Source organism: Astyanax mexicanus, chromosome 19 (genome assembly GCF_023375975.1).
Source record: "Astyanax mexicanus isolate ESR-SI-001 chromosome 19, AstMex3_surface, whole genome shotgun sequence".
Classification (NCBI taxonomy): domain Eukaryota; kingdom Metazoa; phylum Chordata; class Actinopteri; order Characiformes; family Acestrorhamphidae; genus Astyanax; species Astyanax mexicanus.
This window is the reverse complement of record NC_064426.1, coordinates 9,481,915-9,509,872: the sequence shown is the minus strand read 5'-3', so window position 1 is coordinate 9,509,872 and position 27,958 is coordinate 9,481,915. Positions and strand designations below refer to the sequence as shown.

At 37.9% G+C, this 27,958-nt stretch overlaps 1 protein-coding gene across 1 annotated transcript in view; it reads left to right on the top strand.

The window, feature by feature from the left end:
- Positions 1-27,958, top strand: part of LOC125784523 (immunoglobulin gamma-1 heavy chain-like) — an 83,517-nt gene that overhangs the window by 38,555 nt on the left and 17,004 nt on the right. The window contains exon 4 of the mRNA XM_049468270.1: positions 24,686-24,736. Within this exon, the coding sequence (XP_049324227.1) occupies positions 24,686-24,736 (51 nt within the window). The remainder of the gene's footprint in view (positions 1-24,685; positions 24,737-27,958) is intronic.

Below are 27,958 nucleotides of genomic sequence, written 5' to 3'. Positions count from 1 at the left end.
TCCCCATCTGTCCACTGTTTGTTTTATGGAAAATAATACATTTTTCGTGTTTTTTTGCAAAACAAAATGCAATAATTCAAATAATTAAACTGTCATTTAAAGGGTTAAAATTCTGAAAATTATTTAATGTTTGGTAGTTTTGAGTAGGTCTGAAATTGATTAAGTGATTTATGAAAAAAAAAGCAGAAAAAAAAATTAATGTATAATGATTTAAGAGCAGTTTTTTGGTGCGTGTACATTTTTGCCACGAAGGTGTCCAGAGGGTGCAAAATGCATCCAGAGAGTATGAATGACGTGTAAGAGTAAAAGACAATAGATTTCAAAAATTTAATGAAAAAGCAGATTTTCTGCAAAAATTCATGCCACTAGCTGCAACATAGCCAAAATGATCACCAAATGAAAAAAAAAAGGTGAAAAAAATGTACAAAAATGCCCGAGGAGGGCATAAGGGTTAATCATCTTGTCAGCATTGCACTTACCCTTCTTATTTTACCTCTGCGCCTTAATTACCTCTCCGCATCCGCTACTCTGATCTCCTCACCCTTTCCATCCTCCACCCCTTCTCTGGTCATCAGAGATGTCAACGAGAGCCCTGCTCGATCTCACTATCCTAGATTAAGTAACATACCCTCAAATCATACACAAATTCACCAGCTCGAATCAGCGCAGCCTCTGGCTCTCCCAAGGACTACCTGATCACACATCCCAAATTCTCCAACACTAGAGATCCCAAGCCTACCACAGCTACAGACCTACTCACAATCTTCTTCCGTACTCAATCTTCTGATCAAACTTTTTGGGGCTTCAGCTTTAGGCTTTTCAAGCGAAGCTGCCCCGAACTCCTGCCCAAACATCTTTTTTTTCTTTTCAGTCAAGGGCGTGGTGAATACTAGCAAACTGGAGTTCATAAATGTGATTTTGGGAGTGTGACCAAAGCCCTTACTCCTCCCACAATCCAACCTATATAACAGTAACTTCCTCTCTACCTGCGTGTCAAACAACCTCACACCCACCTCCTCCCCATCTTCCTCCTTCATTTATTTTCTCCATTTCTCTTCCTGTTTCTCTTTGTGTGGGCGGGCTTCAGCTTCAGGCTTTTCCAGCAAAGCTGCCCCGAACTCCTGCCCAACCATCTGAGTTCACCCCCCTCTCTTTTTTTTTTCTTTTCAGTCAAGGGCATGGGGAATACTAGCAAATTGCACATTATGCCCAAAACAAACCAATGATAAATTAAAAGAACTATTACTTACCTTTTAAATGTTTTTGCATCACAGTACCAAAAAAACACAGTAACATGCCCTAAATTAAGCTGTGTGGTGCATGGTTTATGGCTCGACTGCCACTAAAAAAGGGGGCCCAAACGTCCAACTATTTAAATATGTCTTTATAAAAGAAAAGACTGGTGTCTGACTGGTAAAAAATTAAACCATTACTTTTTAAAAGAAAATCTGAATGGTAATTCAAGGTCGTGTATTGTTTTTGATTGGAAGCTGAAACTCTCCTTGTAGAATAAGACACAAAATATATAATAGATAAAAAAATTTAATTTAATGAAACAGAATGGGCCCTATAATTGAAAACAGAAACTTTGGCACATTGCAGCCCAGTAAACTGAAACACACACGACACAAAAACCCTTAAAGAAAGACAGAATAACCCCCAAAAATAAGTGTCCAATTAAAATTCTATTCTGAAGTGTAACGGCTACCAGGAACAATAAATGACATTCAGACTGATATAGACAATTCTTGTCCATATTTATTGAGCTACACAGAAAGAGGTAATATATACAGTCATATGAAAAGGTTTGGGCACTCATTAATTATTAATCTTAATCATTTTTAGTTCTAAATATTTGGGTGTTTGCAACATCCATTTCAGTTTGATATATCTAATGATATATATATATATATATATATATATATATATATATATATATATATATATATATATATATATATATATATATATATATATCTGATGGACACAGTAATATTTCAGGATTGAAATGAAGTTTATTGTACTAACAGAAAATGTGCAATATGCATTAAACCAAAATTTGACCAGTGCAAAAGTATGGGCACCCTTATCATTTTATTGATTTGAATACTCCTAACTACTTTTTACTGACTTACTGAAGCACAAAATTGGTTTGGAAACCTCATTGAGCTTTGAGCTTCATTGCCAGGTGTATTTAATCATGAGAAAAGATATTTAAGGTGAACAATTGCAAGTTGTTCTCCTATTTGAATCTCCTCTGAAGAGTGGCATCATGGGCTCATCAAAAACAACTCTCAAATGATCTAAAAACAAAGATTGTTCAACATAGTTGTTCAGGGGAAGGATACAAAAAGTTGTCTTAGAGATTTAACCTGTCAGTTTCCACTGTGAGGAACATAGTAAGGAAATGGAAGACCACAGGGACAGTTCTTGTTAAGCCCAGAAGTGGCAGGCCAAGAAAAATATCAGAAAGGCAGAGAAGAAGAATGGTGAGAACAGTCAAGGACAATCCACAGACCACCTCCAAAGAGCTGCAGCATCATCTTGCTGCAGATGGTGTCACTGAAACTCCTCTATAATTCTGTACTTCAGCAAAGTGGCTTCACTGCTCCTTACAACCTGACTGTTAAAATTCATATAAGGTGCACTGGATTATAAGACACACTGTCAATATTTGGGAAAAGTGCAAAAAAAAAAAATACAGTACCAGTTTTTGGGTCTTAGCAAGCACGAAACTATAAAGTGTTTAGAACATTTTTACACTGAGTGATTTATTTTCTTTGTAAATGTGTCAAAATCATCTTGAAAATCAAATGAATGTAATAAAGTACTAAAAAAAATGGGCAATAGTCAAATCATAAATTGCACCATTTTTTACTCACTCATTATAATAACCTGGGTACTATCACACATGAGGGAATAAGAAATACATTTTAGATAACCTAAAAATAATATTAAACATAGCATTCATATTCTATTCTAAATAAAGAAAACTACTACTAATCCTTTTTTCTATTTTAGTTGCATTAGAATATCACTAATTCTAAATATTAAAAAGATGTTAATTAGGTGGTGCGTGGTTGCAATGAGTCAAATAACTTCTTCACTGATAAAGATATTTCTATAATGTTCATTCTTCAGTAAACTTGAAGAACCAAGACAGGTATAATAGATATTTGTTAAAGCAGTGAATTGTTTATAAGCAAGGTCAGGTAAGATCTCATATTACTACAATATTTGATCTAGATTTAAGTCTTAATTCTTGCATATGGACCGAACTGCATTATAATTCAGAAAGAGAGCGGAGGAGGGATGCCGCACCGACTTTGGTTTTTGTGCAGAGAAATTTGGCTGTGGTTACTACGACCAAATTATTTATACACTGACAAAAACCTCCAGGCTGGAGTCATCAAGATAACAGGGCTCCAGTCACACAAGGCATTAATCTGGTGGTGCAGGGTCACTCAGGTCACATTTATATCTACTGGAAACCCACTGACCTAACATTAGAAGATCTGAGGTGGTTTCCAGTCTTAAATCTCTTTCACAATGTTCAGGTTTCTGTCCACTCAATAAACAATGATTTTACACACTGTTTAACTGTCATTTTTTTCCTAAAGCTTGAAACACTCAATTGAGGTTGTTCCCTCGATCTATTTCACTGTTTATTGTTCCCTCTATTTAATTTATTGTTCCCTCTATTTATTTTTTCGTTCCCTCTATTTATTTAATTGTTCCCTTTATTAATTTTCTCTTTAATTTATTTCACTGTTCTGTCAATCTATTTCACTGTTGTCTCGATCTTTCAGTTTCCTCAATCTATTTCACTGTTATATTTAATTTATTGTTCCCTCTATTTAATTGTTTCCCTCTGCTCATTGTTAGCTCGGTCTATTTCTCAGTTCCCTCGTTCGATTTAATTTATTGTTCTATTGTTCTATTGATCTATTTAATTGTTACCTCAGTCTATTTCTCAGTTCCCTTGATCTATTTCTCTTTTTGATTTATTTTATTGTTCCCTCTATTTAATTGTTTCCTTCTGCTCATTGTTACCTCGGTCTATTTCTCTGTTAAATTTTTTTTTGTGCCCTCTTTTTAATGAATTGTTCCCTCTATTTATTCCACTGTTCCCCCGATCTATTTCAATGTTCGATTTAATTCATTGTTCCCTCGATTTACTCATCGTTCCCTCGTTCTATTCCAAGTCAAGTCAAGAGGCTTTTATTACAGTACAGGTACACAGTGTAATGAAATTACGTTCCTCCGGAACCATGGTGCAACATAGAACAACAAGCAATAGACAACATAAAGTGCAGGAGTGACGACAGTGCAACATAAAATTATAACACTAAATAACAATAAATACAATATATACAAAAGACGAGACAATTAAAAGACAGGACAGTGCAGTACCGATACGGTATAATAGAGTGTTAAGTGAGGATAAGGTGCAGAGATGTGCAACATACTGTAACATATAGAACATATATAATCACAGCAGTTACTGAGGTAGATAGTTTATAGTTTTTAAGTGTGCAGCAAATATTGCTCAAGGAATAAAGTCATGTCAGTCTCTGTGTGCTGAGTATGTGTGTGTGTGTGGGTGAAGTTCAGTCTTTGTGTGTGTAAAGGGGGGGCGGGGTGTTCAGTTCAGATTTGTGAGAGTGTGTTGGGTGTGTGGTGGGTGGGGTTCAGTTCTGTCTCTGTGTGTTGAGAAGTCTGACTGCCTGGTGGATGAAGCTGTTGCAGAGTCTGGTAGTGAAGGCTCGGATGCTCCTGTATCTTCTGCCGGACGGCATCAGAGTGAAGAGACCATGTGAGGGATGGGTGGGGTCGTCCACAATGCTGGTGGCTTTGCGGATGCAGCGTGTGGTGTAGATCTCGGTGATGGAGGGAAGAGGGACTCCGATGATCTTCTCAGCTGTCCGCACTATCCGCTGTAGGGTCTTGCGGTCTGAGGTGTTGTAATGTGAACACCGAGGAACTTGGTGTTTTCCACAATTTCCACAGCAGAGCCGTTGATGTTCAGCGGGTGGTGGACACCTGGAGCTCTCCTGAAGTCAACAACCATCTCCTTGGTTTTATCCACGTTTAGAGATAGGTTGTTGGTTCTGCACCAGTCCGTCAGCCACTGCACCTCCTCTCTGTATGCTGACTCGTCGTTCTTGCTGATGAGGCCAACTACAGTTGTGTCATCAGCGAACTTGATGATGTGGTTTGAGCTGTACTTTGCAGTACAGTCATGAGTCAGCAGAGTGAACAGCAGTGGGCTAAGCACACAGCCCTGGGGGGCACCGGTGCTCAGTATGGTGGTGCCAGAGGTGTTGTTTCCAATCCTGACTGATTGTGGTCTCTCAGTCAGGAAGTCTAAAACCCAGTTACAGAGGGAGGAGTTCAGGCCCAGCAAGCTCAGTTTTCCGATCAGATGCTGAGGGATGATGGTGTTGAATGCTGAACTGAAGTCGATGAACAGCATTCGAACATAGCAGTCTTTGTTGTCAAGGTGGGTGAGAGCTAGGTGGAGCGCAGTAGAGATGGCATCGTCTGTTGATCTGTTTGGACGATACGCAAACTGCAGAGGGTCCAGTGAGGAGGGGAGCTGGTTTTTGATGTGCCTCATGACCAGCTTCTCAAAGCACTTCATGATGATGGGAGTAAGTGCAATGGGACGGTAGTCATTAAGGCAGGACACTTGAGACTTCTTTGGCACAGGGACGATTGTGGTCGTCTTGAAGCACGTCGGCACGATTGCAGTACTCAGAGAGATGTTGAAAATGTCCGTGAGAACATCCGTGAGTTGTTCTGCACATCCTCTGAGCACTCTGCCAGGTATGCTGTCTGGTCCTGGGGCTTTCCGTGGGTTGACTCTGAGCAGAGTTTTCCGCACATCAGCTGAGGACAGGCACAGTACCTGGTCGTTTGGAGGAGGTGTGGTCTTCCTTGCTGTCGTGTAGTTCTGTGCTTCGAACCTTGCGTAGAAGGAGTTCAGTGCATCTGGAAGGGAGGCATCACTGTTACAAGCAGGTGGAGGTGACTTGTAGTTGGTGATGGTCTGGATGCCCTGCCACATGCGCCGAGTGTCAGTAGTGTCCTGGAAGTGGGCGTGGATTTTCTTTGCGTAGATGCGCTTTGCCTCTCTGATCCCCCGGGAGAGCTTGGCTCTAGCTGTTCGGAGGCCAGCCCTGTCCCCTGATTTAAAGGCTTTGTCTCGGGTTCTCAGCAGCACATGCACCTCTTCAGTCATCCACGGCTTCTGGTTGGGGCGTGTTGTGATGGTTTCGGAGACAGTAACATCCTCAATGCACTTGCTGATGTAGCCAGTCACTGAGTCACTGTACTCCTCCAGATTGATGGAGTCATCAGAAGTAGCAGCTTCTCTAAACATGTCCCAGTCAGTGTGCTCAAAACAGTCCTGAAGAGCAGAGATGGCTCCTGGAGGCCAGGTTGTTACTTGCTTCTTCTCTGAATTGGCACGTCTGATAAGCTGTCTGTATGCTGGGATGAGCATGACAGAGATATGGTCCGAGTAGCCGTAGTGGGGGCGGGGCTCTGCTCTGTACGCACCGGGAATGTTATTGTACACACAATCGAGCAGGTAGCTCCACGCGTTGGAAAATCCACATGCTGGATTTTCACTATTAGATTTAATTTATTGTTTCCTCTATTTACTTTATTGTTCCTTCGATCTTTTTTTTTTTCGTTCAATTTAATTTATTGTTCCCCTTTATTTTACTCCTTGTTTCCTTTATTTAATTTGATTCCTCATTTTATCCATTGTTTTCCCTATATTAAGTGTTCCCTTAATTTATATCATTGTTTCCTCTATTTTAAGTGTTCTCTCAATTTATTTCATTGTTCCCTTGATCTTATTTCATTGTTTTACCGATTTTAATTGATTGTTCCCTCAATTTGATTAATTGTTTCCTCGATTCTTTTGTTACCTCGATCCCAGCCGGCGATGCGGAACCCCACGCCCGGCATTACTACGTACTTTTACAATGAAGGGCTGTGACGGCGCCTCTCTGTTTCCTATATTCTTTTCTCTGTTTCCTCGATCACTGCCAGCGAGGCAGACCCCTATGCTCGGCTTTTTATTAATTTACATTTATTATGAAGGGAACGCGACGGCTCTTTTCTGCCCTCTATTCTTTTCTCTGTTACCTCTATCACTGCCAGCGAGGCGGACCCCTACGCTCAGCTTTACTAATGTACATTTATTATTAAGGGAACGCGGAGGCTCTTTTCTGCCCTCTATTCTTTTATCTGTTTCCTCCTTTCTTTTCTGTTACCTCTATCACTGCCGGCGAGGCGGACCTCACGCTCGGCTTTACTAATGTACATTTTCTGTTAAGAGCCGCAATGGCTCCTTTCTGTTACCTTGATTCTTTTCTCTGTTACCTCGATCACTGCTGGCGAGGCGGACCCAGGGGCGTAGCAGCAAATTCTTGGCCCTGTTCACTCGCAATGTCTTTATCTAAAATAAAAAGCATTAATAAAGTTTTAAGCTATCTCTGGCAAAACATATGGCAAAAACCATGATCACAATTATTTTTTATTAATATTGAGATCAGTTAGTTTTTTCCTTCCTTCCTTTCTTTCTTTTGATAACCTGATTTCTTGCTTTGGGCAGCATGATGTCTCCCCCAGGTCTTAAAATCTGGGCTCACTGATGGTACACCTGAAGCCGGTAGCTGTCGGGTGGACTAAACCATTTTGCGCCTCCAGGAGGGGGCCCCCAGAATGTCCTATATGTTGAGAGGACTGTGCTGCATTCTTCAGTCAATGCTTCTGTCCGCCTGCTGGTTGCATCCCATCTGGTGTCCGTGTTCTTCGTATGGGCGCCACCCTGTCTGCTGTGACGACCATAGGTCCTGCCTGTTGCTCAAAATTTTATTTTTGGGGGGGACTATGCAGGTCTCCTTCAGGCTTCTCTCCCTTGATTTATGGAACATATGAACACACTTCAGGCCGAAAGGAACAGTCAGACCACCATGAACTTCATGAGTTCAACCCCTGTACGCGGCTGGATGACCAGAAACTTGTTGATTTAAATTTACATGGTTGTCACATTCCTTTGTCGAGAAGAAAACTCACAGTGCCACGAAACCTGTCGAACTCCCCATTCAGTCAAGCTTATACTGGTCTGCAAATCTTATCACGAGGATGACGCCAACTCTTATACCATCTGCTATAAAGACATTTTCGCTCATACCACCCCTGAAACGCTGTTAAAGATCTTAAAAAATTCTGCTGAAGACCTCAGTCTCTCACCATGGCTTACCTCACTTTCAGTTCAGATTCGGCCGCTGGTCCTCCCGCTTTCGTCTTTTTGGGGTCACTTGGCTTGAGAACCATCTCAAGCTGTTCCCCAAGGAACATAATCGCAGTTCCCCTCCCTGCATCGCGTAGGCAGGGTTTATTATAGCAAAGTGTTGTTAAGAATTAACAAAATTTTGGGATTCATCCCTATCTAATTATTTCAATCTATAAAATATATTTACAAATTGTAAAAAAAAAAATAATGGCATACATGTACATATTTCTCTCATTTTTACAGAACAATTCTGACACTGCAGCTAAAAGTTACTTCTCTGAAATGTTTAATAAGTAATTTTTGTTTTCTTCTTTTCTCAAACAGCTGAATGATGCGTTCATCAGAAAATATTATTAGCTTGTATTTTTCTTTTTGTGTGAAACTCATATGCTAATGCAGTCTTAAACAGGACAAACATACTTAAAGTAACTGCATTAGTTTGTGTCTCTGTGTTTTGCCATGGCATATATGACTGTGTGGAGGTGGCGCAGTGATACAAAAACACTACCTTACCACCATAACACAAATAAAACTGTATTTATATGAACATGTTATCTTTCTTCCATCTTTCTATCCATTCTGTTATTTAACTGAGGAATTGCATAGTGAGGGTATATTCATTTTATGAATAAATAAAGAACATTATTTCAAGCAAGCCACTGCATGTTTAATTTACTCCAGTGCACATCAGTGTCTCTGTAAACTCTGACATATACATGTTTTAAATTGTTCTTTGAGTAATGCTGTAGAAAAATACTCCACAGTACTCCATAGTATTCCTTATTTATCATAGTTCTCTTTTTTCTGTTTATATTGATCATTGGTTTATCCTTTACAAAAAGACTGTACAACATTGTTGCTTTTAGGACAAAAACTGAAATGGCTAAAATAACACTGGGCATTTGTTTTATGAGTGTTTTAAATGTTTAGTCAATGTTTGTTTGTTGCAGTCTAAATAGATAATATTTATTATTAGTAATAATTAGTGCACAATATATTGTTTAAATGCACGAAACTCTTATTAAGAGCAACTCAAAATGTAAACATGTTCTAAAAGCATCTGATCTAAATTTATTGCATAACATATTTACCGGGCCGATGGGTAAATTGCAGTCTAAAGTGAATACAAATGTATCCATCTTGCAGTACCAACTTCCATAAAATGAAAATATACAATCTAAAGATAGATATATTACTAGATATTTTATTGATCCCAATGGAAATAACAAAAATAATAATTCATAGAAAAATGCATGGACATTGTATTAACCTTTATATTTTAAAATATAGTCTTTTGAAAAAACAGCAAAACAGATACAAATTTTTGGGGGATAATGCGTAGTTTTTTGTCATTGCTTGTATCGCTGTGTGTAGGGGATCACAATGATTCAAGCCATTACAAAAACCTGCTGTTGACACTGATGCACTATTGACTGTTGAATCAGGCATGAACTTTTATTTTTAAATGGAGGGTGGCGGCTTGTCTGCTGCCCTAGTATGCTTGTGAAACCTTGTAGTGATATTAAGATTATGCAGAGAGGCATGTCTTGTTTTCTCCTCTGTTCTTTATTCACTGCACATACATGAAAAATAAATCAGATTATTAAGCGTCTGCAACTGCATACGGATCTCCTGCGCTGCATGCAAGCTCCTCTGGAGCACTTAACGTACACATAAACAGTATTAAAAACACTGAATACACACTTGCTGCATTAAAAGAAATAAAAATATTAAAATAAGAAATTTTAATAAAATGTGCAGCTTAGTCTTAGTTAGATGTGTCTGTATAGTTTTTTAAGATTCAGTTTCTCTCATTTACTTCTTTTTTTCCCTTTTTAAAAATAGTTTTTTATATAACAGGACAGAACATTTACATTAATTAAATAAATCATTAAGCATCTGCAACTGCATATAGATCTACAAAATATGGATTAAAGGAAAATAGAGCACATGAGCATATATTTTCAGGCTTGTACTGTTTTGGAGCCAAAACGGCTGTAACTTAATGCTGATAACCCAACCGGGGCAGAAATAATTAATTATTCTGCAAAATATGCTTAAATACTCACTACAAATACACAGAAGTGTAACTAGAACTGATATAAGACCTCATTTTGCCAGTAACCAATACTTATATTTGATTTAAAAAAAAGGACATTTTACAGAGCTCCTCAGCTCTGCTTACCTCCTGCGCTGCATGCAAGCTCCTATGAAGCTACTGTGAGCCTGGATGGATAATTAATGAAAAAACATGCAGTTGCCTTGTTGGTGCAGGAAACTGTAGTTCAAAATAAAAGCACAATTTTTTTTCACAGATACTGTGAAAAACCTATATACAGTCTATGGTTACATCAACCAACCTCCAACAGAAGTGTAAAACATAAGAGTCTCTTTTTTTTTTCCCAAAGATTAATATAAGAATAATAATTCTGTATTAATTCATATTATGTGGTTCTTTTTCAATATTTTTTGTAGTATTTTTAACTCCGATACAGAAGCATATGTAGAAAAAAAAAAGTTGCATTCCAGCAGGTGTGTATACAGTATAACTACAGTAGAGCAGTAGTAGTGCTTTAGAGCAGAAGTTAAAATCTTCTTTATAAAACTAGAGCATTCCTATTTGTCCCTTCATCTTGAATTCTGATATATTTTTAAGCAATAGAACATAAGAGGGAGTGTGTTTTCACGAATAACATCAAGGCTGTGATTCGATCGTAGGCACGAGCTGAAGGCGAGTACTGTAGATCATGACAGCCGTGATGTTATTCGTGATAACACACGTCCTCGAGTGTTCTATTGCTTTTATACAACAGTTTTTTTTACAAAATTAATTAAGAAAATAAATCAAAGAACTTTAAGAAATTCAGTTTAAATATGCTTTAATATGGACTCTGCCTTCCGTAGATCCACAACAACTGTAACAGAACTGAAACTTAACTACAAATTGATGCATGGTTTAAACAGACTAACACCACGAAAGTTAGCTTGAAAGCAAAATTGGGAATAAGTGAAGATGGTAACGTTAGGAGCGTGAAATAACGCTAATACTCTCCTCTCCTGCTCTGTAGAGTCGACTTCAGGTGAAAGCTGCACATTTTTGAGCATTTCTGTTTGTTTTGCTGGGTCGTGTTGTTTTTAGCTAGCTGGCTGGACTGTGGTTAGTTTAGCGTAGCTTGCTTTAGCTCAGCATTAACTTAGTTTAGCCTGGCTGGTTAGCGTTCTGGCTGTCAGACGGCAGAAACCGAGCGATTTTCTTTCCCTTTTTTCCACGAAAAGGAGAGTGTGCCGCGGCTGAGCGCTAGTCTGTGCTAAGCTAACGCTTCTGCGGATGTCCTGTGTGTATATGCCGTTACTCGGCAACGCGTCGGCGGAGTGATACAAGTTAAGTGTGAGAAGGCCGTGATGTTATCACATATATCAGCATGGCTAGACCACTTCTCAACCAACCAGATTGTGAGGTCGGAACTAACTGTTGTACTTATTTTTCTTTACTTAATTTTTAATGTTGTAGGCAGACAGGGGAAGTCCAGAATACACTAAATATATAACTTTAAATGTTAACAACAAATGGTGTCATGTCATAGTTATTGTTTTTAAACTATGTATTTCTTCTCTTTATCATGTTTGTTCTTACACAGACAGAATACTGAAGTAAAAAGTGATAGTACATTTAAAAATGTTGACTTCGTCACATATTTACTGTTTTGCCAGAAGTACACACTAGCCTGCCTTATTTGTTGACGTAGCTTTGATGCAGCTGTTTCACCATGGAAACCCACTCCATGAAGCTTCATATATATTTTTGAGCTACTCTGAAAACCACATGAAATTTGTCTGTAGTGACTGCCTGTGTAGAAAGTTGGCGATCGGCATCGGCTGACCCCACTCTGTTATTTTACGTTGACAGCTTGAGTTCCTGTCGTTCCCAGTGGGTCAGACCCCCCCCAGTTAAGACTTTAAACCCCCTAAAGGGGTAAAAACAACTGTTTGGGGGTCAAAACATTTAAATATTTATTCTTACATATAATGCTAAATACTACAAAAACAATGCAGTATCTATGTCTGGAAGAATATTGTGATACCATATATATATGTCAATATACGAGCATTTATAATAATGTTAGTAACGTTAAGGTAACACAGGGAGGTGATGGAGGTAACGTTAGCTCCATTACATGAGAATGATGAGCAATGGCGATTGATTAGTATCAATATTAATTGGTATTTGCATACTTGCATACTACCAAAATCTGGCAAACATGCCCCCTTATTCTGATAAAATAGCAAACTGTGAAGTGTGGGATGAGCAGCAAGTGTTTATTTTAGGCTACATCATAGCATTTTAGATATTTAGGTAAAAGCTGTGTTGAAAGGCTGCATAGTAGTTTGAATCTGTAGCCTCAATGCTGTGGTTTAAAATTAAAAAGCCTTCAAACAAGTGAAAGCTTTGCAATTTAAGCAAGATTAAAGTAAGTGTAAAACATTCTAAAAGTAATATAAGTATGCACACACTAAATAAGAGTAAAACAGTGTCAAATGCTTTTGCGTTGCATGAATTTATAAAGCAGCCCTGTTTGTAGCCTGATACAAATACGTTATAGCTGTTTTAAAGGAGGAAATACATATTAGAGATGATTTCAATAAAAAGGATAAAAAATCGTGGGGAAAAGTGGTGGAGTTAACAATATGTGTTAAAAAAACACACATACACATGTGTATATGTATATATATATATATATATATATATATATATATATATATATATATATATATATATATATATACATATACACATGTGTATGTGTGTTTTTTTTAACACATATTGTTAACTCCACCACTTTTTTCCAACAAAATAAAGCCCTCTGAAGTGAGGAGAAACATTACATAAGGTGAGCTGTCCAATGCAAAAGACAGTCAGAGGTATGGAGCTAATTCAAGTTAGTTGTTGATAGAAACAACACGTGTGTCGGCTTCATAGAGTGTGTTAAGCGCAGACTGCTATAAGCTTAAAATAAAGGCTATAAAATAAGGCTATATGCTTAAAATAAAAAAAATTGTTTGTTTTTTATATTCTTAAACATTGTTAATTATATATTTTTAAATTATAATAATTATTAATTAATTATAAATAAAAAATTCTCTACTTAATAAAACATTCAGGTTTTGGAAATGATCTGTGTTTTCGTGAATAACACTATAGACATATGGCAAAAATAAAACATTATCTAAAATATGACAATAAGGTCATACACAGACTATTAAATGTTTGAGTAATGTGTCAACATTTATGCCTACGTGCAGTATGTTGGGCCCCATTATGTTTATTTTGTGAATATACCACTTCAAAAACAAGGTAAGCACATTAATTACATTACAAAAAAAACGGTTTTCATATCCTGTTGTTGTATTAGCCATTTAATCCACACATTGGTAAAGTTTAACTGTTCTTAAAAATGAATAACTTTGGTCTGATATTGACAATCCAATTTTTGCTTAGAATGTCGCATTTTCAGTATGGATTTTAAGAAATCTGACTGCTAATGTCCGGTTTTGATGGATATAAATTTTTTATTTCCATCTTAAATTCAAGAAGTGTCTTGTGCCTGCTGGGTTTGGACAACCAACGCGAGGTCTGTTCTAAGTGGACCCTGCTTTTTAAAAATCTTGGCCACTGTACTGCAGCTAAGTTTCAGCTAAGTTCTTCTTGTAGCGTAACAATTTGTCTTTTGAGATCCTCAGAGAGTTCTTTGCCATAAAGCGCCATGTTGGAACTTTTAGTAACCAGTATGAAAGAGTGTGAGAGCTGTACTACAAAATTCAACACACCTGCTCCCTATGCACACCTGAGACCTAGTAACACTAACGAGTCACATAACATTTGGAGGATAAATGAGAAGCTGTTCTCAATTTGGACATTTAGGGGTGTCGTCTCTTAGGGGTGTACTCACTTATGTTGCTGGTGGTTAAGACATTAATGGCTATATATTTATTATGAGGGAAGAATAAATTTACACTGTTATATAAGCTGCAATCAGACTACTTTTAATTGTGTCATTTTGACAGTGTTGTCCCATTAAAGGATATAATTAAATATCTGCAGAAATGTGAGGGGTGTACTCACTTTTGTGATACACTGTATGAGCAATATTTTATTGGCATACTGATGAATACCAATCAGTAATAGTGCCACAGACTATTTGAGTTGTGTTTATGACCATGTGCATCACTTCATGACCATATTTCACCATCTTTAAAGAGATTTTCTAATATGATGAGGCCCCACAGTACAGATTCATCAGAAATTTTATAAAGAAATCATGTCAACATGTACCTGAATCTTTAGAAAGAAATGCTTCCATGCATCGAAGAATTAAAGAAAAGAGTAAACAAAGGCCCTACCCAGTAGAATGATAGTGTTTCTAATAAAGTGTTTAGTGAGGGAGTGATGTACAGTAAGTAATGCAGGTGTTTCCTGTTGAAGCTTTAGAGTCTTCACGCTTCCTCCACCACAGCAAGTAACTGAAGCAGTCAAACTTGGCCAGTTTCATTAGTGTCCTAAGATCATGAATATATCAGGGTTCATAAAAATACTACCATGTTTTCATTTATGATGCAAAATTTGTTAGTTCTATGTATCCAAAAATGAATGTAAAAGTACTGCAGCTTTATTCCTTATAAATGCTGAATTTGTACTTTTACCTCAGTAAGAACAATAACAGCTGTGATGATCCCACCTTAAAGAGGAAGTGAATGCCTTTTGAGATGCCACACTTGGACAGCTGCATGAGTGCCTTGCCTTTCAAGTGCTTCTTGGCTCCTAAATGAGCTTTAAGACAGTGTGCCACAGTAATAAAATACTAGGGTATTACTATCACATTATTTTACAGTTAAGCTTACATTTTATTATTGAGAACAGACATTGGGCTTCCTATATAAAAAAATATTTTACATCCTAAATAACAAACAAATAAAGCACAAACACCCTGGGATTAAACAGACATTTATACAAAAAATAAAGTAACAACAAATAGATTAAAGTAACATTTACATTATTTTTTTAAACTCTGGACACAAAGGCACTAACAGATAATTTTTTCTGATCATATTTGTATATCGACGCTGTCCTATGAAAAACACTTATCTCCATTTTTGACGATTTTTCGTTTATTACATAATTCAAACAAACAAACTGTCCCTTACACTGTGCTGAAGTTTATACATGAACGGACCAATAGAAACTCTTCAAAATGACCTGAAATAAACTCTTTTTACATTGACTTCCATTAAAAGTTTACAAAGTTTTTTCTCTCTCCTGTAAAGTTGCTGTTTTGGAGATAAGTGTTTTTCGTTGGACAGCAACGATATGCTGTAAAACACACATTAGCTCAGAGTAGTGTCCATATGATAAAAGACACAGATGGCTCAGCTATAGCTCTTGCTATAAATGTATTTTTAATGTAACTGTCAGACAAATTCAGAGCAAGGAACACCAGTATGTTTACCCGCAGGTTCTTAAAAAAATCTTAAAATGTCTTAAATTAAAATCCAGGTAGATAATGTCTTAAATTTCCTGTACATTTCCTGTAGGTATTACATTTTAGACAAACTAATCTATGGAGAGATTTAAGGTTAGCAGAGAGCTAGTTAACATAAGCAGTGAGTTAGCTGACATACAAACTTTAGTGGCGAGTTAGCAAACGTTACCAGGGAGAGAACTATGGGTTACGGAGAGCCAGCTAACATTAGTGACGAGCTAGCTAACCTACTCACTTTAGCGACAAATTAGCTAACATTACCGAGGGGAAAAGTTAACGGTAGAGATGGAACGATCGATCATCAGTGTATCGGTATCGGACCATTTTTTGCCAAAATCCGGTATCGGTGATCGGACGATATTCCTCTCATTTTAGCCGATCCGATTCAGGAGTTTAGGGTTGAGCAGTTTATCAGAGCTGTGTGTGGATGGCCGGAGAAACTGCTCACTTACAGGAAGCTGCAGTTCCTCATCCAACCACTAGCCGCAGCTGCAGCAGCAAAACAAGCCCCACTGTCTTTACACCAGTCACAGAGCTACAGCCCAGCCACGGGCTACAGGCAAAGAGCGTCTGTTTCTGCAGTTCATGTGTAGGACTAATGCGCCTTACAGTGAAAAGAAAAATGTTTAAACCACAATAACAGGATAATACCGCTCTCTACAGCAGCTAACCTCAGGAGCAGTCACAGAGCTGGATTAGCTCACAAGCTCAGCAGCAAACAGCCGCATCAGTCACGAAGCTAGGTAGCTCACAAGCTAACAACAGCAGGGGACTATAGTCAGTGTTTTTAGAGCTGGATATGCATAGGTTTTCGCTCCTCACTGCAGTTTCTGTGCGCTCACACTCCAGCCCCTTATATACTGGACTATCCGCTCAGATAAAATTAAAGGCACGTTGCAGTTTGCACGCTGCTCACCTCAGAATGTTTATAACTGCGCGGTTTAGTGGACACAGCTTTCAGGTAAGCCTGTAGAAGGCTACTGATGACTATTAAAGTCTATTAGAGGTTATTTAAAGGCTTATTGGGGACAGAAATCAGTACAGGCTGGTTAGATAAGTGATTCACGTCCTCGCTGTGGAGAATACACAGCACAGTCAGTTTCGTAAAATATAAAAGTCTTCTTTGTGTTGTACTGTTTATTAACATCATTAAAACAGATTTCGCTCATTCCAACTATTTCGAAATTTAGTTAAAAGCTTCGTTTTATTGCGGAGTTTAAATTAGATCTGCGCTCATAATAACAGTTTATGAGGAGAGGCAGAGTCAGGCTGGATTTTTAGCCCAATCTCAACTCTAGCTGGAAGAACAACAGCTCTAGATTACTGTTGTTCTTAATAAAATAATATATTATTAGTTATATATTAACAGTAAACATGACCTATTTTAAGCAGTAAGCTAACTCCGAAAAACAGGCTGTGAGGCGGCTGATGTTGGGATACATTCCTGCGGTATTGGCATATAAATATAAAAATTCTGGTGTCTTATAACTATTTACACATAACTTATATCTCTCCTGAAAAGCATTTATTTTGGTCAGTAAAACTCTTTTGTTTATTTACTATCAGCGTAGATTCCGAGTGTTTGGTTAGGCGTGGATGTAATTAGTGGAATCTGTACCAAGTTTGCCTGGCACCTGTGTGGCATTAATGTGGCATTTGGCCCCGCCCAATATCGGTATCGAATATTGGGATGAAAGATGATCGGCGATCGGAATCGGCCCCAAAAACACTGATCGGTCCATCTCTAGTTAACAGAGAGCTAGCTAACTTTTGCGGCCAGCTAGCTTATCATACTTAACATACTTATTTTAGTAATGAGCCGGCAAACATTAGTGGCGAGCTAGCTAACTTGAAGGTCAAAATAATGCATGCAAATAATGCATCCACAAAATGCATTGCTTTTCCTCACTAACATGCAGTATAAGTGCCAAAATGAAATGCAAAACTACTATTACATTACATTTCATTGCACTTGATCTCTTTATTAAAAAACAATACACACTTATTTGCATTTTTAAAACCAAATTATTAAATTAAATTATTATTAAATTAGTGCCAGTATTGAATAAAATACACCTTGAAATGTAAACAAGGCACAGCTGTATTGCTTTTCACCATAAGGTACTTTAAACATGAACTCCTCCTTTAAATGTAATACTCACGTGATTGCTTTTAAACACGGATGTGAGGAAAATGTGCCACAATGAAAAGCAATAGACCCCTGAAGTCATGCGTCATTCTGTAGTCCTCATACGGCTTCCATGTCTAAGTGTTTTTTCCCTAGGAGAAAAATGAATAGGGTTTTCAAAAACACTTCTGTGGTAAATAAATCTGTTCAGAACCCTGTACGTTTTATTCTGTGTACATTTTACTCCTGAACATCACTGAATCCTCTGAATTACGAGATCGTTTAAGAGTTGTAATGAGAAAAATGCTAACTTTAAGCTAATGCTACAGCGGCGTGAAATGACCTCCCAGCGCAGCTGCAGAGATTAGCAGGGGACTGTTTTCGGCGTAACACCAGCGAACTCCGGTCGTAAGTTAGGAGCATTTTACACACAGCTGATCCAACTAATTAACTAAATGGAAGAGCTTACTGGAAGAGCTGAGAGTGTCACAGCATAAAATCACTAAAACCGGTCAGTGATACTCCAGAACCAGCTGTAACATGTTTTAACATTTACCATCTTTATTATGCAGTTAAATAAATTGGTGTTTCTGGTTCGTTGTTGCCTCAGTGAGGGCAGGTAGTTAGTTGTTAGTTGATTATTTGGGTCAGGTGTTGTAATTAGTATAAACTAATGACTGTAATTAAATAAATATTAAACCTGCAAGGAATCACTGCTGAACTGAGAGCCACTTTCACTTATCTTCCTTTTAAAGCTCTAACACAGACTACACTGCTAAACATCACCCTGCTTAACATTACTGAAAGAGTTTTCACCTGTTTAAATGCTTTAATGATCCTCTGTGAAGAAGCACAATAATCCAAAACGTGATTTGACCGGAGTTCACTGTTGGTATGCGGTGTCATTTCGAGCCGCTGTGCTGTGACATCAGTTAAGCATTAGCCTAAAGTTAGCATTTTTCTAATTACTCCTCTTAAACGATCTTGAAAATCAGAGGATCCAGTGATATTTAGGAGGTAAATGTACACAGAATAAAACAAACAGGGTTCTGACATATTTATTTACCACAGAACGTGACAGAGGCCAGTTTTTGAAAAGCCCATTCAAAGTCGCCATTTACATGGACCGCTTAGACACGGAACCCCAGATATGGGCATAAACAACATGGCCCCGACTACAAAATGAGGACACGACTTCAGTGGTCTATAGCTCCAATGCAATGCTTTAATGTCGCCCAATCTCTGAACAGAAAACAGTGTGTGTAGATTTGTATTTAAAGAAAGAAATGCTGAATTAGTGTCACACTTGCACTTAAAATGTAATCACCTCACAACTGCACTGTTTTCCACTGTGTGGCGCTGTGAACGTGTAAAGCAATCACGATGCACAGCAATTACATACTGTCTAACCGCAGCGTTGTAAGTGTGCCAAAATTAAAATCAATCTCTGTCCAATCAGAACACTCTCCCGAATTTGGGGCGGAGCTGAGACGCCAGTCAGAAGCAGTCGTTTGGAGCTGTACCAGAAGAAACGTCTTTCTGCGACAGGATAAAAGAGGAAATAAAAAAAACTTTAATTCAACAAATTGAGGTTGGGGCAGTTACAGATGACTATGTGCTGCTCAGAGTGGAGTGGATTTTAGAGAAGACGCTCATGTTCTTACATTTAGCGCCAAAGACTTTCCCGAAACGTCAAACAATAAGCTGAGGCACATTCTGGAACAACTTGACTGACGCCGTCTATTGCACACTCCCCCAATGCATTAATTTACACTGAGGAAGGTGTTGCTAAGTGGTTGCTAAGCAGTTGCTAGGTGGTTGCTAAGGTGTTGCTATGGTATCTGTGGTGGTTGCTATGGTATTGCTAGGTGGTTACTAGGTAATGTATATGCATAAATGAGATTAAATTGTGCTACGCAACGTGCAAATACATCAATCAGCTATGCACTTAAAGTTGCTCTGGCCGTTTGGGGTGTGCAAACTCCATACACAATATATACATATACTATAGCTTCTCCATACACTCACTATACTGGTGCACTGGCTGGGGGGCCGGCGTGTCCAAACTTTTGACCTAATGCTGTTTTAACCTATAGCTGCTCCATTACACACAGTACTGGAGTTCTAGCTGTAGTCCTTCGATCTAGCTGCTGTCCTTCGATGGGCCACATTTGTACGAAAACCGTACGTCGTAACGTTTCGTACAGCATATTTTCAGAAAGAACTCAATAAGTTCTATAGGTCCTCGATTGGTTTTCGTCTTCGTCTCTCAAAAATTGTGACGTTCACGGGCGTGGAATGTTCTGCCCATTCATTTTCAGTGGACAAAAAAGTGCACATTTACGAAGTTTTTACAAAAAACATACGTCCAATCTGAAAGCTGTATACAAGAACAATACTTCTTAAGTGTAGCAGCATACTGCAATCACACTAAAGGCCCTGTCCCACTGCGATTGCGTCTAAATATCCACTAAAGTACGTCCAAATTTCAGTGGACGCAGTTTAGTGGATATTTAGTGGATATTTAGACGCAATCTGGACGTAGTTTAGTGGATATTTGGACGGCACCGTCCAAGTGGACGTAGTTTAGACGTTGCCGTCCACTTTAGACGCAAAAGTGGTTTTGGTACCTCCCAAAATTTTCGGAATAGATGGCGACTAATATGGACGTAATTTAGTGGATATTTAGGCGCAGTACGGACGTATTTTAGTGGATATTTGGACGGCACATACAGGTGGACGTCGACGTCCATAAAAATATTTTTTGCCGCCTCCTCCTCCTCCTGGTCTGGTCCAGCACATGGAGGAGTATGTTCTGCTGCTGCACCATCACTGCAAGGAATCTGTGGTCCATGGTTGTGTAGAAGAGAATAGATGTGCTCTCTCTTGTAGCTCAAGAAGAAATGATGATTCACTTGAAAAAACAACCATATATAGTTGGAAGTCGACGTCCAAAAAGTGGAAGTCGACGTACAAATTTGGAAGTTGGCGTCCAACTTCAATTTAGACGGAATATGGACGTAATTTTGCGTCCTATATTTTGGACGCAGCGCGTTCACTCAGTGGACGCAGTGTTTTCTGATAAATTTGGACGTACTTTAGTGGATAATTAGACGCAATCGCAGTGGGACAGGGCCTTAATAATAATAACTAGAAAAGTGCATTTCCTTAAGGAAACGCAGGATGGTTGCGCAGCTAAAATGGCTCCTAACGTTCATTGATATGATGTTGCTATGTGCTCGCTATGGTGTCTGTGGTGGTTGCTAAGGTGTTGCTAGGTGGTTGCTAAGGTGTTGCTATGGTATCCATGGTGGTTGCTATGATGTTGCCAAGCAGTTGCAAGGTGGTTGCTAAGCAATTGCTAGGTGGTTGCTAAGGTGTTGCTATGGTATCCATGGTGGTTGTCAAGGTGTTGCTAAGCAGTTGCTAGGTGGTTGCTAAGGTATTGCTAGGTGGTTGCTTAGGCGTTGCTATCATATCTTTGGTGGTTGCTATGGTGTTCCTAAGCAGTTGCTAGGTGGTTGCTAAGGCGTTGATATGGTATCCATGGTGGTTGCTATGGTGTTCCTAAGCAGTTGCTAGGTGGTTGCTAAGGTGTTGCTATGGTATTCGTGGTGGCTGCTACGTGGTTTCTAAATAACATATTTGCATAAATAGCGATATATTGTGTTACATGGCGTTGCTATGGACGCTAGGTTACTCTGGCCGTGCCGGGGTGTCCAAACTTTTGACCGATAGCTGCTTTATCCAATAGCTCCTCCATACACTTATAGTACTGAAGCCCTGGCTGGGGTGCCGGGGTGTCCAAACTTTTGATCAGTATCTGCTCCATACAGCAGCTCCTCCATACACTCACAGTACTGGAGGAGCAGGGGAGAGAAAGGGTTCCGGGCGCAGAGCCGCTGGTGTGCGAGATTGAAGGGTGGGCGCCCCATTCATTTCTATGGGGAAAAGTCGTACGACAATTGTGGTTGCTAAGGTGTTCCCAGGTGGTTGCTAAGGTGTTCCCTGGTGGTTGCTAAGGTGTTGCTATGGTATCCGGGGTGGTTGCTATGGTGTTGCCATAAATTTGTTGCTAAGGTGTTGCTATGGTATCTGGGGGGTTGCTTAGCTGTTGCTAGGTGGTTGCTAAGTTGTTGCTAGGTGGTTGCTAAGGTGTTGCTATGGTATCCAGGGTGGTTGCTATGGTGTTGCTAAGTGGTAGCTAGGTGGTTACTATTTGCTAAATGGGTGCTAAGGTGTTGGTAGGTGGTTGCTAAGGTGTTGCTAGGTGGTTGTGAAGGTGTTGCTATGGTATCCAGGGTGGTTGCTAAGGTGTTGCTAGGTGGTTACTAGGTGGTTGCTAAGGTGTTGCTAGGTGGTTGCTAAGGTGTTGCTATGGTATTTTGGGTGGGTGCTATGGTGTTGCTAGGTGGTCACTAGGTCATTTTTATGCATAAATGAGATTAAAACGTGCTACGCAATGTGCAAATGCTATGCAAGCTAGGTTGCTCTGGCCTTGCGGGGTATCCAAACGTTTGACCAATAGCTGCTTTATCCAATAGCTTCTCCATACACACACTATACTGGTGCACTGGCTGGGGGGCAGGGGTGTCCAAACTTTTGACCTATTGCTGTTTTATCCTATAGCTCCTCCATACACTCACAGTACTGGAGATCTAGCTGTAGTCCTTCGACGGGCCCCATTTATTCCTATTGGGCCACTTCACAATTGTACAAAACCGTACATCGTAATGTTTCTTGCAGCATATTTTCGGAAAGAACTCAATAAGTTCTATAGGATCTCAATTGGTTTCATCTTCGTATTTCAAAAATTGTGATGTACACGGGCGTGCAAAGTCTCCCCATTCATTGTCGATGGGCAAAAACGCGCACTTTTACAAAATTTGTATGAAAAATGTAAGTCCAATTGGTTGCTAAGGTGTTAATATGGTATCCAGGGTGGTTGCTATGGTATATAATAATAATAAAAATAAGAAGAACAATACTTTGATTGCCTTACTGCAATCACACTAATAAGCAGTGATGTAGAAATAAACGGCGTCATTAAACACTTAACTTTTTTCAGTAAGGAGTAATCTAACTAAATACTCTGACTGTAACTATAACGCCGTTACCATTTCCCACACGTCCTTAAAATAGCGTTGGACTTTTGGAATATATTAACGCCGATGGGCGTGGTGGTCTGAAAATGATGTGTGTTGAGGTAAATTTCTGGCGTGTTTCTATCTTGGCGGCAGAAAAAAGCTTTGCGTGATTGATCACCATGCGCCCAGCTCTCCAAAATCCCCCATACCATCATTTCTTTACCACAGAAAAATAAAGCTCACCCAAAGCCTTCAGCAATAAACTATAAAAATAAAATAAACTTAAAAATCTGCACAGTAACTATAAATTATTATTAGTTATATTTATTTCTGTCAGTTAAAAGGATTTATATTTATGTTTAGAACACAAACTAAATAACTGTAACTTAATATAGCAGACAGGCATTCTGCTGTTTAAGAAATTCAACAGATGCTTTTTCTCACTCAAATGCTGCAGTTTTTGAAAATTAAAAGAGAAAATGACTTTGACTGAACATAAATTTATTTTAGTTAATTTTGCTATTATTTAACTGAAATTCACTTTTATATTTGAAAAATAAAGCACATTGTCAGCGTCAGGTGCTGCCCGCCAATTATATAACACTTAAAACATTTGATATACACAGAAATATAAAGCTATACGTTAGCATTTATTTCTTATCACCAGGGCAAATTGATTAAATATATTAAATATATTAATTCATGAATTAAAATCTCCTCCAGCACTCTAAAATGTCAGACACGCAAAGTGGTGCTTGGCGCAGCGTGCGCGGCATTGCGCGCAGAATAACATCTCTCTTCTAAAAAAAAAAACGTTTAAATAAATAAGGTCGGACAAGTGTAGTTAAATTCATATTATTAAATTAACTAAAGCCAACAAATGTACTGTTAATTAATCAAGAGAAATCAGGCAAAATGCGCTGCGCCTCTCTCTCTCTTTCTTTCGCAGTGGAGCTGAATTCAGCACGAATAACTAAGTTCAGTTAAATAAAAAATAAGTAAGGACCTGTAAGTTAATCAAATATTGTCACATATAAAAGATAGGTTGAGGTTTTGGTGAGCTGTTTTCATGATTTGAAACTGAAACTAACCGAAACTTTTATTATTCTGAGCAGAAAGACTGTGATTGTTTTAAATGAGTTTTTTAATGGATTGTTGTTTTTGTCCATTCTTTTGTTTTGTTTATATATACATTTTTCCTTTGAGTGTGGTTTATTTTTGTTTTAATCCCCAGATGCGGATTTAGTTTTTCCGTTTTTTTTTTTTTTTCAGTATTACAAGTCTTAGTAATTTTCTTTGGTCGTTTGGAGTTTTCATTTCTTTTTTTTTTTAATTCTTTAGATTATATTTTTGTCAACATTTTGGGTTTATTTTCGTTTTTTTTTTCAAATAATAATAGTAATTACATAATTTATTTTCTTTTGTTAATTTTTTTTACGGGGCAAACAACAAAAGTAACGCAAATAGTTACTTTTACTGGTATCTAGTTACTTTTATAGTGAAGTAACTCCATTAGTAACTCACTTACTGTTTTGGAGAAATAACTAGTAACTATAACTAATTACTTTTTCAAAGTAACGTGCGCAACACTGCTAATAAGTCACTCCACAGCTTCAACCACGGTGCTACTTTGACTACTGGGGAAAAGGAACTCAAGTGACTGTTTCATCAGGTAAGTAGCTCCATCTTATTATTTTCTGTGCTTTTTGGTTTGTTAAAACGTCTAAAAATAAATTAATTAGTGAGAGAGTATGAGAAAGAAGTTCAAATAGATAACAGACAATATTAGGCATAACCTTTAAATTATATTTTGCCCAAAAGTATAGAATAAAGTGCATTAGAAAACACAACAAATGAATGATTGTGACTTAAAAAAAAATACATTTATTAGAAACAAACATCAAACCTTAAAAGGAAAGTATATTGCCCACAATGATTGTACAGTATTTCAGTGCATTAAGGACATTTTAGGAACTCTTGGGTGGTGTCAGTATATTGTACGGGTAGTGGTGGATAGTATCTCACTGTGACTACCTTTTCCCTACTGGGGGAAAGGAACGATGGTGACCGTGTCTTCAGGTAAGAAACTATTCCAATAAACTCTAACAAACGTCTGCAGATTATTGCTAAGACTTTCTAGGTTGGGAGGATTTTGTTTAATTGCAAGAATATGAAATTCAGTTTCATGAAACCCTGATGAATTTTAGAGATTGAACTGCATAAACTGTCAGCTCCAGATCTTGTGTTTATTTTAAAAGGGAAAAGTGCAAGGTGTCCAACAGAAGAAACGTTTCTTGTAATGTTTAGATTATTTTCAGATGCAATATTACTATAGACATTTACTTATTAATACTGGCTAGTCATTTTCTGTTTGCTCTATAACATCTGCTGCAATCTAATGGTGCATGGTATATGGCACATTTGGACCTTATGTTTTAAAAAAAGACAATTACATAAACTAGGCTATACTTAGTGCGCCTTAGCGATGAAGGTCAAACGCATAGTAAATTCGCCGGTACTATTCCTGTTAAATGAACATTGTAAATAAAATGAAACATTGCAGTGGTAATTTAAAGTGTTAATAACGCTTCCGTATAATGTTTATTTTAATGCCTTAAAATGGCATTTATATGGTATATTAAATATTTGTTTGTTTTACATTTTATGTTCTTTTAAAGCAAGCTATTTGTTACATTTATGTAGCCAGTATAATACCTTGCACTTTTCACAATTTGTTTAATAAAATCGGCATAGTAAAAGTAATGTCATGATTAATTTTACTACATGTTGGCTATCTATTATGTTGCTTATGTAGATAGTGACTCTACAATTATACAAGAGAAGGAAAACAAGTTCTAAACATAAAATAATTTTGAGACAACTGTAAAAAGGGAGATACATTTTTTGGCATGACAGTGATGTCTTTATACTTGTTTCTTTGGTCATCGATTGCTTTCACAATTGATTTATGTGTAATTAAGACATGTTAATAGTGTAAATTCCTAGTATTTTTTCTTTAGTACATACATCCCATTAACATCATCGAAAATTTTAAAGACATTATATTTTCAAAGACATTGCACTCAAATACACTCATGTAAAAAGTATTTCTTAAATGCGGATCGTTCAGTAAATATTTTTTTTTATATTTATTTAACCTTTATTAATTTCTTGAGATTAAAACATACGAAAAAAAAAAAAAAAAAAAAAAAAGCTTTTCTGTCCAGTTCTAAAATATTCTTGGAGACCTTGTAAAGCAATAGTCTGAAATAACATAGAAACGGTTAAGATGTGACAGCAAATTACACAAAAAAGACAGGAGTTTAAAGTGATATAAATAAAAATATATCAATGCTCCTAAAGCTTAATGAAGGCCAAGAGACCAAATCATAAAATACAAAATGATGTGTGTGAAACAATTAGATATAAAAGTTAAAAAACTATGTGATACTCTAACCAGCGAAGTAAAGAAGAGCCTACATGCTTAATGTCCCCATATTCTAAACCATTACTAAACACATGCTCTGAAAGACTTAGGAAGGTACTATCACAATATTAAAAATTCCTGTAAAAATCTTTATCTTAAACAGAAGGAAGAATTTGGGTACAAGACAGTTTCTCTACTCATTTGCTGATTTTTTTAAATGTAATTGTACTGGTTAATTTCTTAGGGATAAACTGTAAGATATTTCACATTTTTGCATTTTATACAGTAATTCCTGCTTTTTATTAGTCAGTAAAGTGTTCTACACTGCACACGCACTTCACCTGCACCGCGCCAAAGCTCTGTGTTTACTGCTCAGGGGTGGGTTTCCCGAAAGCTTCGTAATGCTAAGAACTTCGTTAACTCGTACTTAAGATTGATCGTTAATTAAAGAGTGTTTCCCAAACCCGTGCGTAACTAAAGTACTGCGTAAACTCGCTCGCAGATTAACGAGTGCCCTCACCCAGTCGTTATTTTTAAAGAGCTTCTTTAGGGGATCTCTACTTGCAGTTCAGCACCTTAAACACCAGGGACCGCCAATTTTAAGGGAGAAAAATGTTCATTTCCGTGGTTGAAGCAATTATATTATATTATATTATATCATATCATATCATATCATATCATATCATATCATATCATATCATATCATATCATATTATATTATATTATAATATTCCCCGTGTCTGCGGGTGCTCCGGTTTCCTCCCACAGTCCAAAGACCTAATTGGATGTCGGATAAAAATTGAAAACTGACCCTTAGGTGTGAGTGTGTGAGTGGATGTGTCTGTGTGTCTGTCTGTGTCTGTCTGCCCTGCGACGGATTGGCGGCCTTTCAAGGGTGTATAGCCGGCTGTTATAGACTCCAGCCCCCCCGCGACCCTAAACGGATAAAGCGGTTGACGATGAGTGAGTAAGTGAGTGAATGAGTTATATTATATTATATTATATTATATTATATTATATTATATTGCCATATAATGCCATATATAATGCCAATTTGTCTGTGGCTTGTAGTCTAACCTGGCAAACCCATTATTAAAATCCAGATTCCTGCAGATGATGCTCACGGTCTAAGCAAAGCTGCAAAGTCACCAAGTCCGTGGATTCTGTAATCAGGCTGTTACTGTGGAATACACGCAAATATACACAATTCCCACCAGACCGGGAATTACAGCACAACATTATATATTTCCATGCTATTGGGAAAATTCCTGGTACTGTAGGTCCGGTGCAGGGACGCCTGCGGTGTCTTTAATCACACCTACGCGTATTGTAAAGGGTATCGGTGAATGTGCAGGTAATATTTAATATTATTCCTTTATCAGGTGATTCTAACCAACATTGTGGCCGTTCATCTGGGCAAACTCTGGGGTGTGTCAGCTCACAAATATATAAATACCAGTCAAAAGT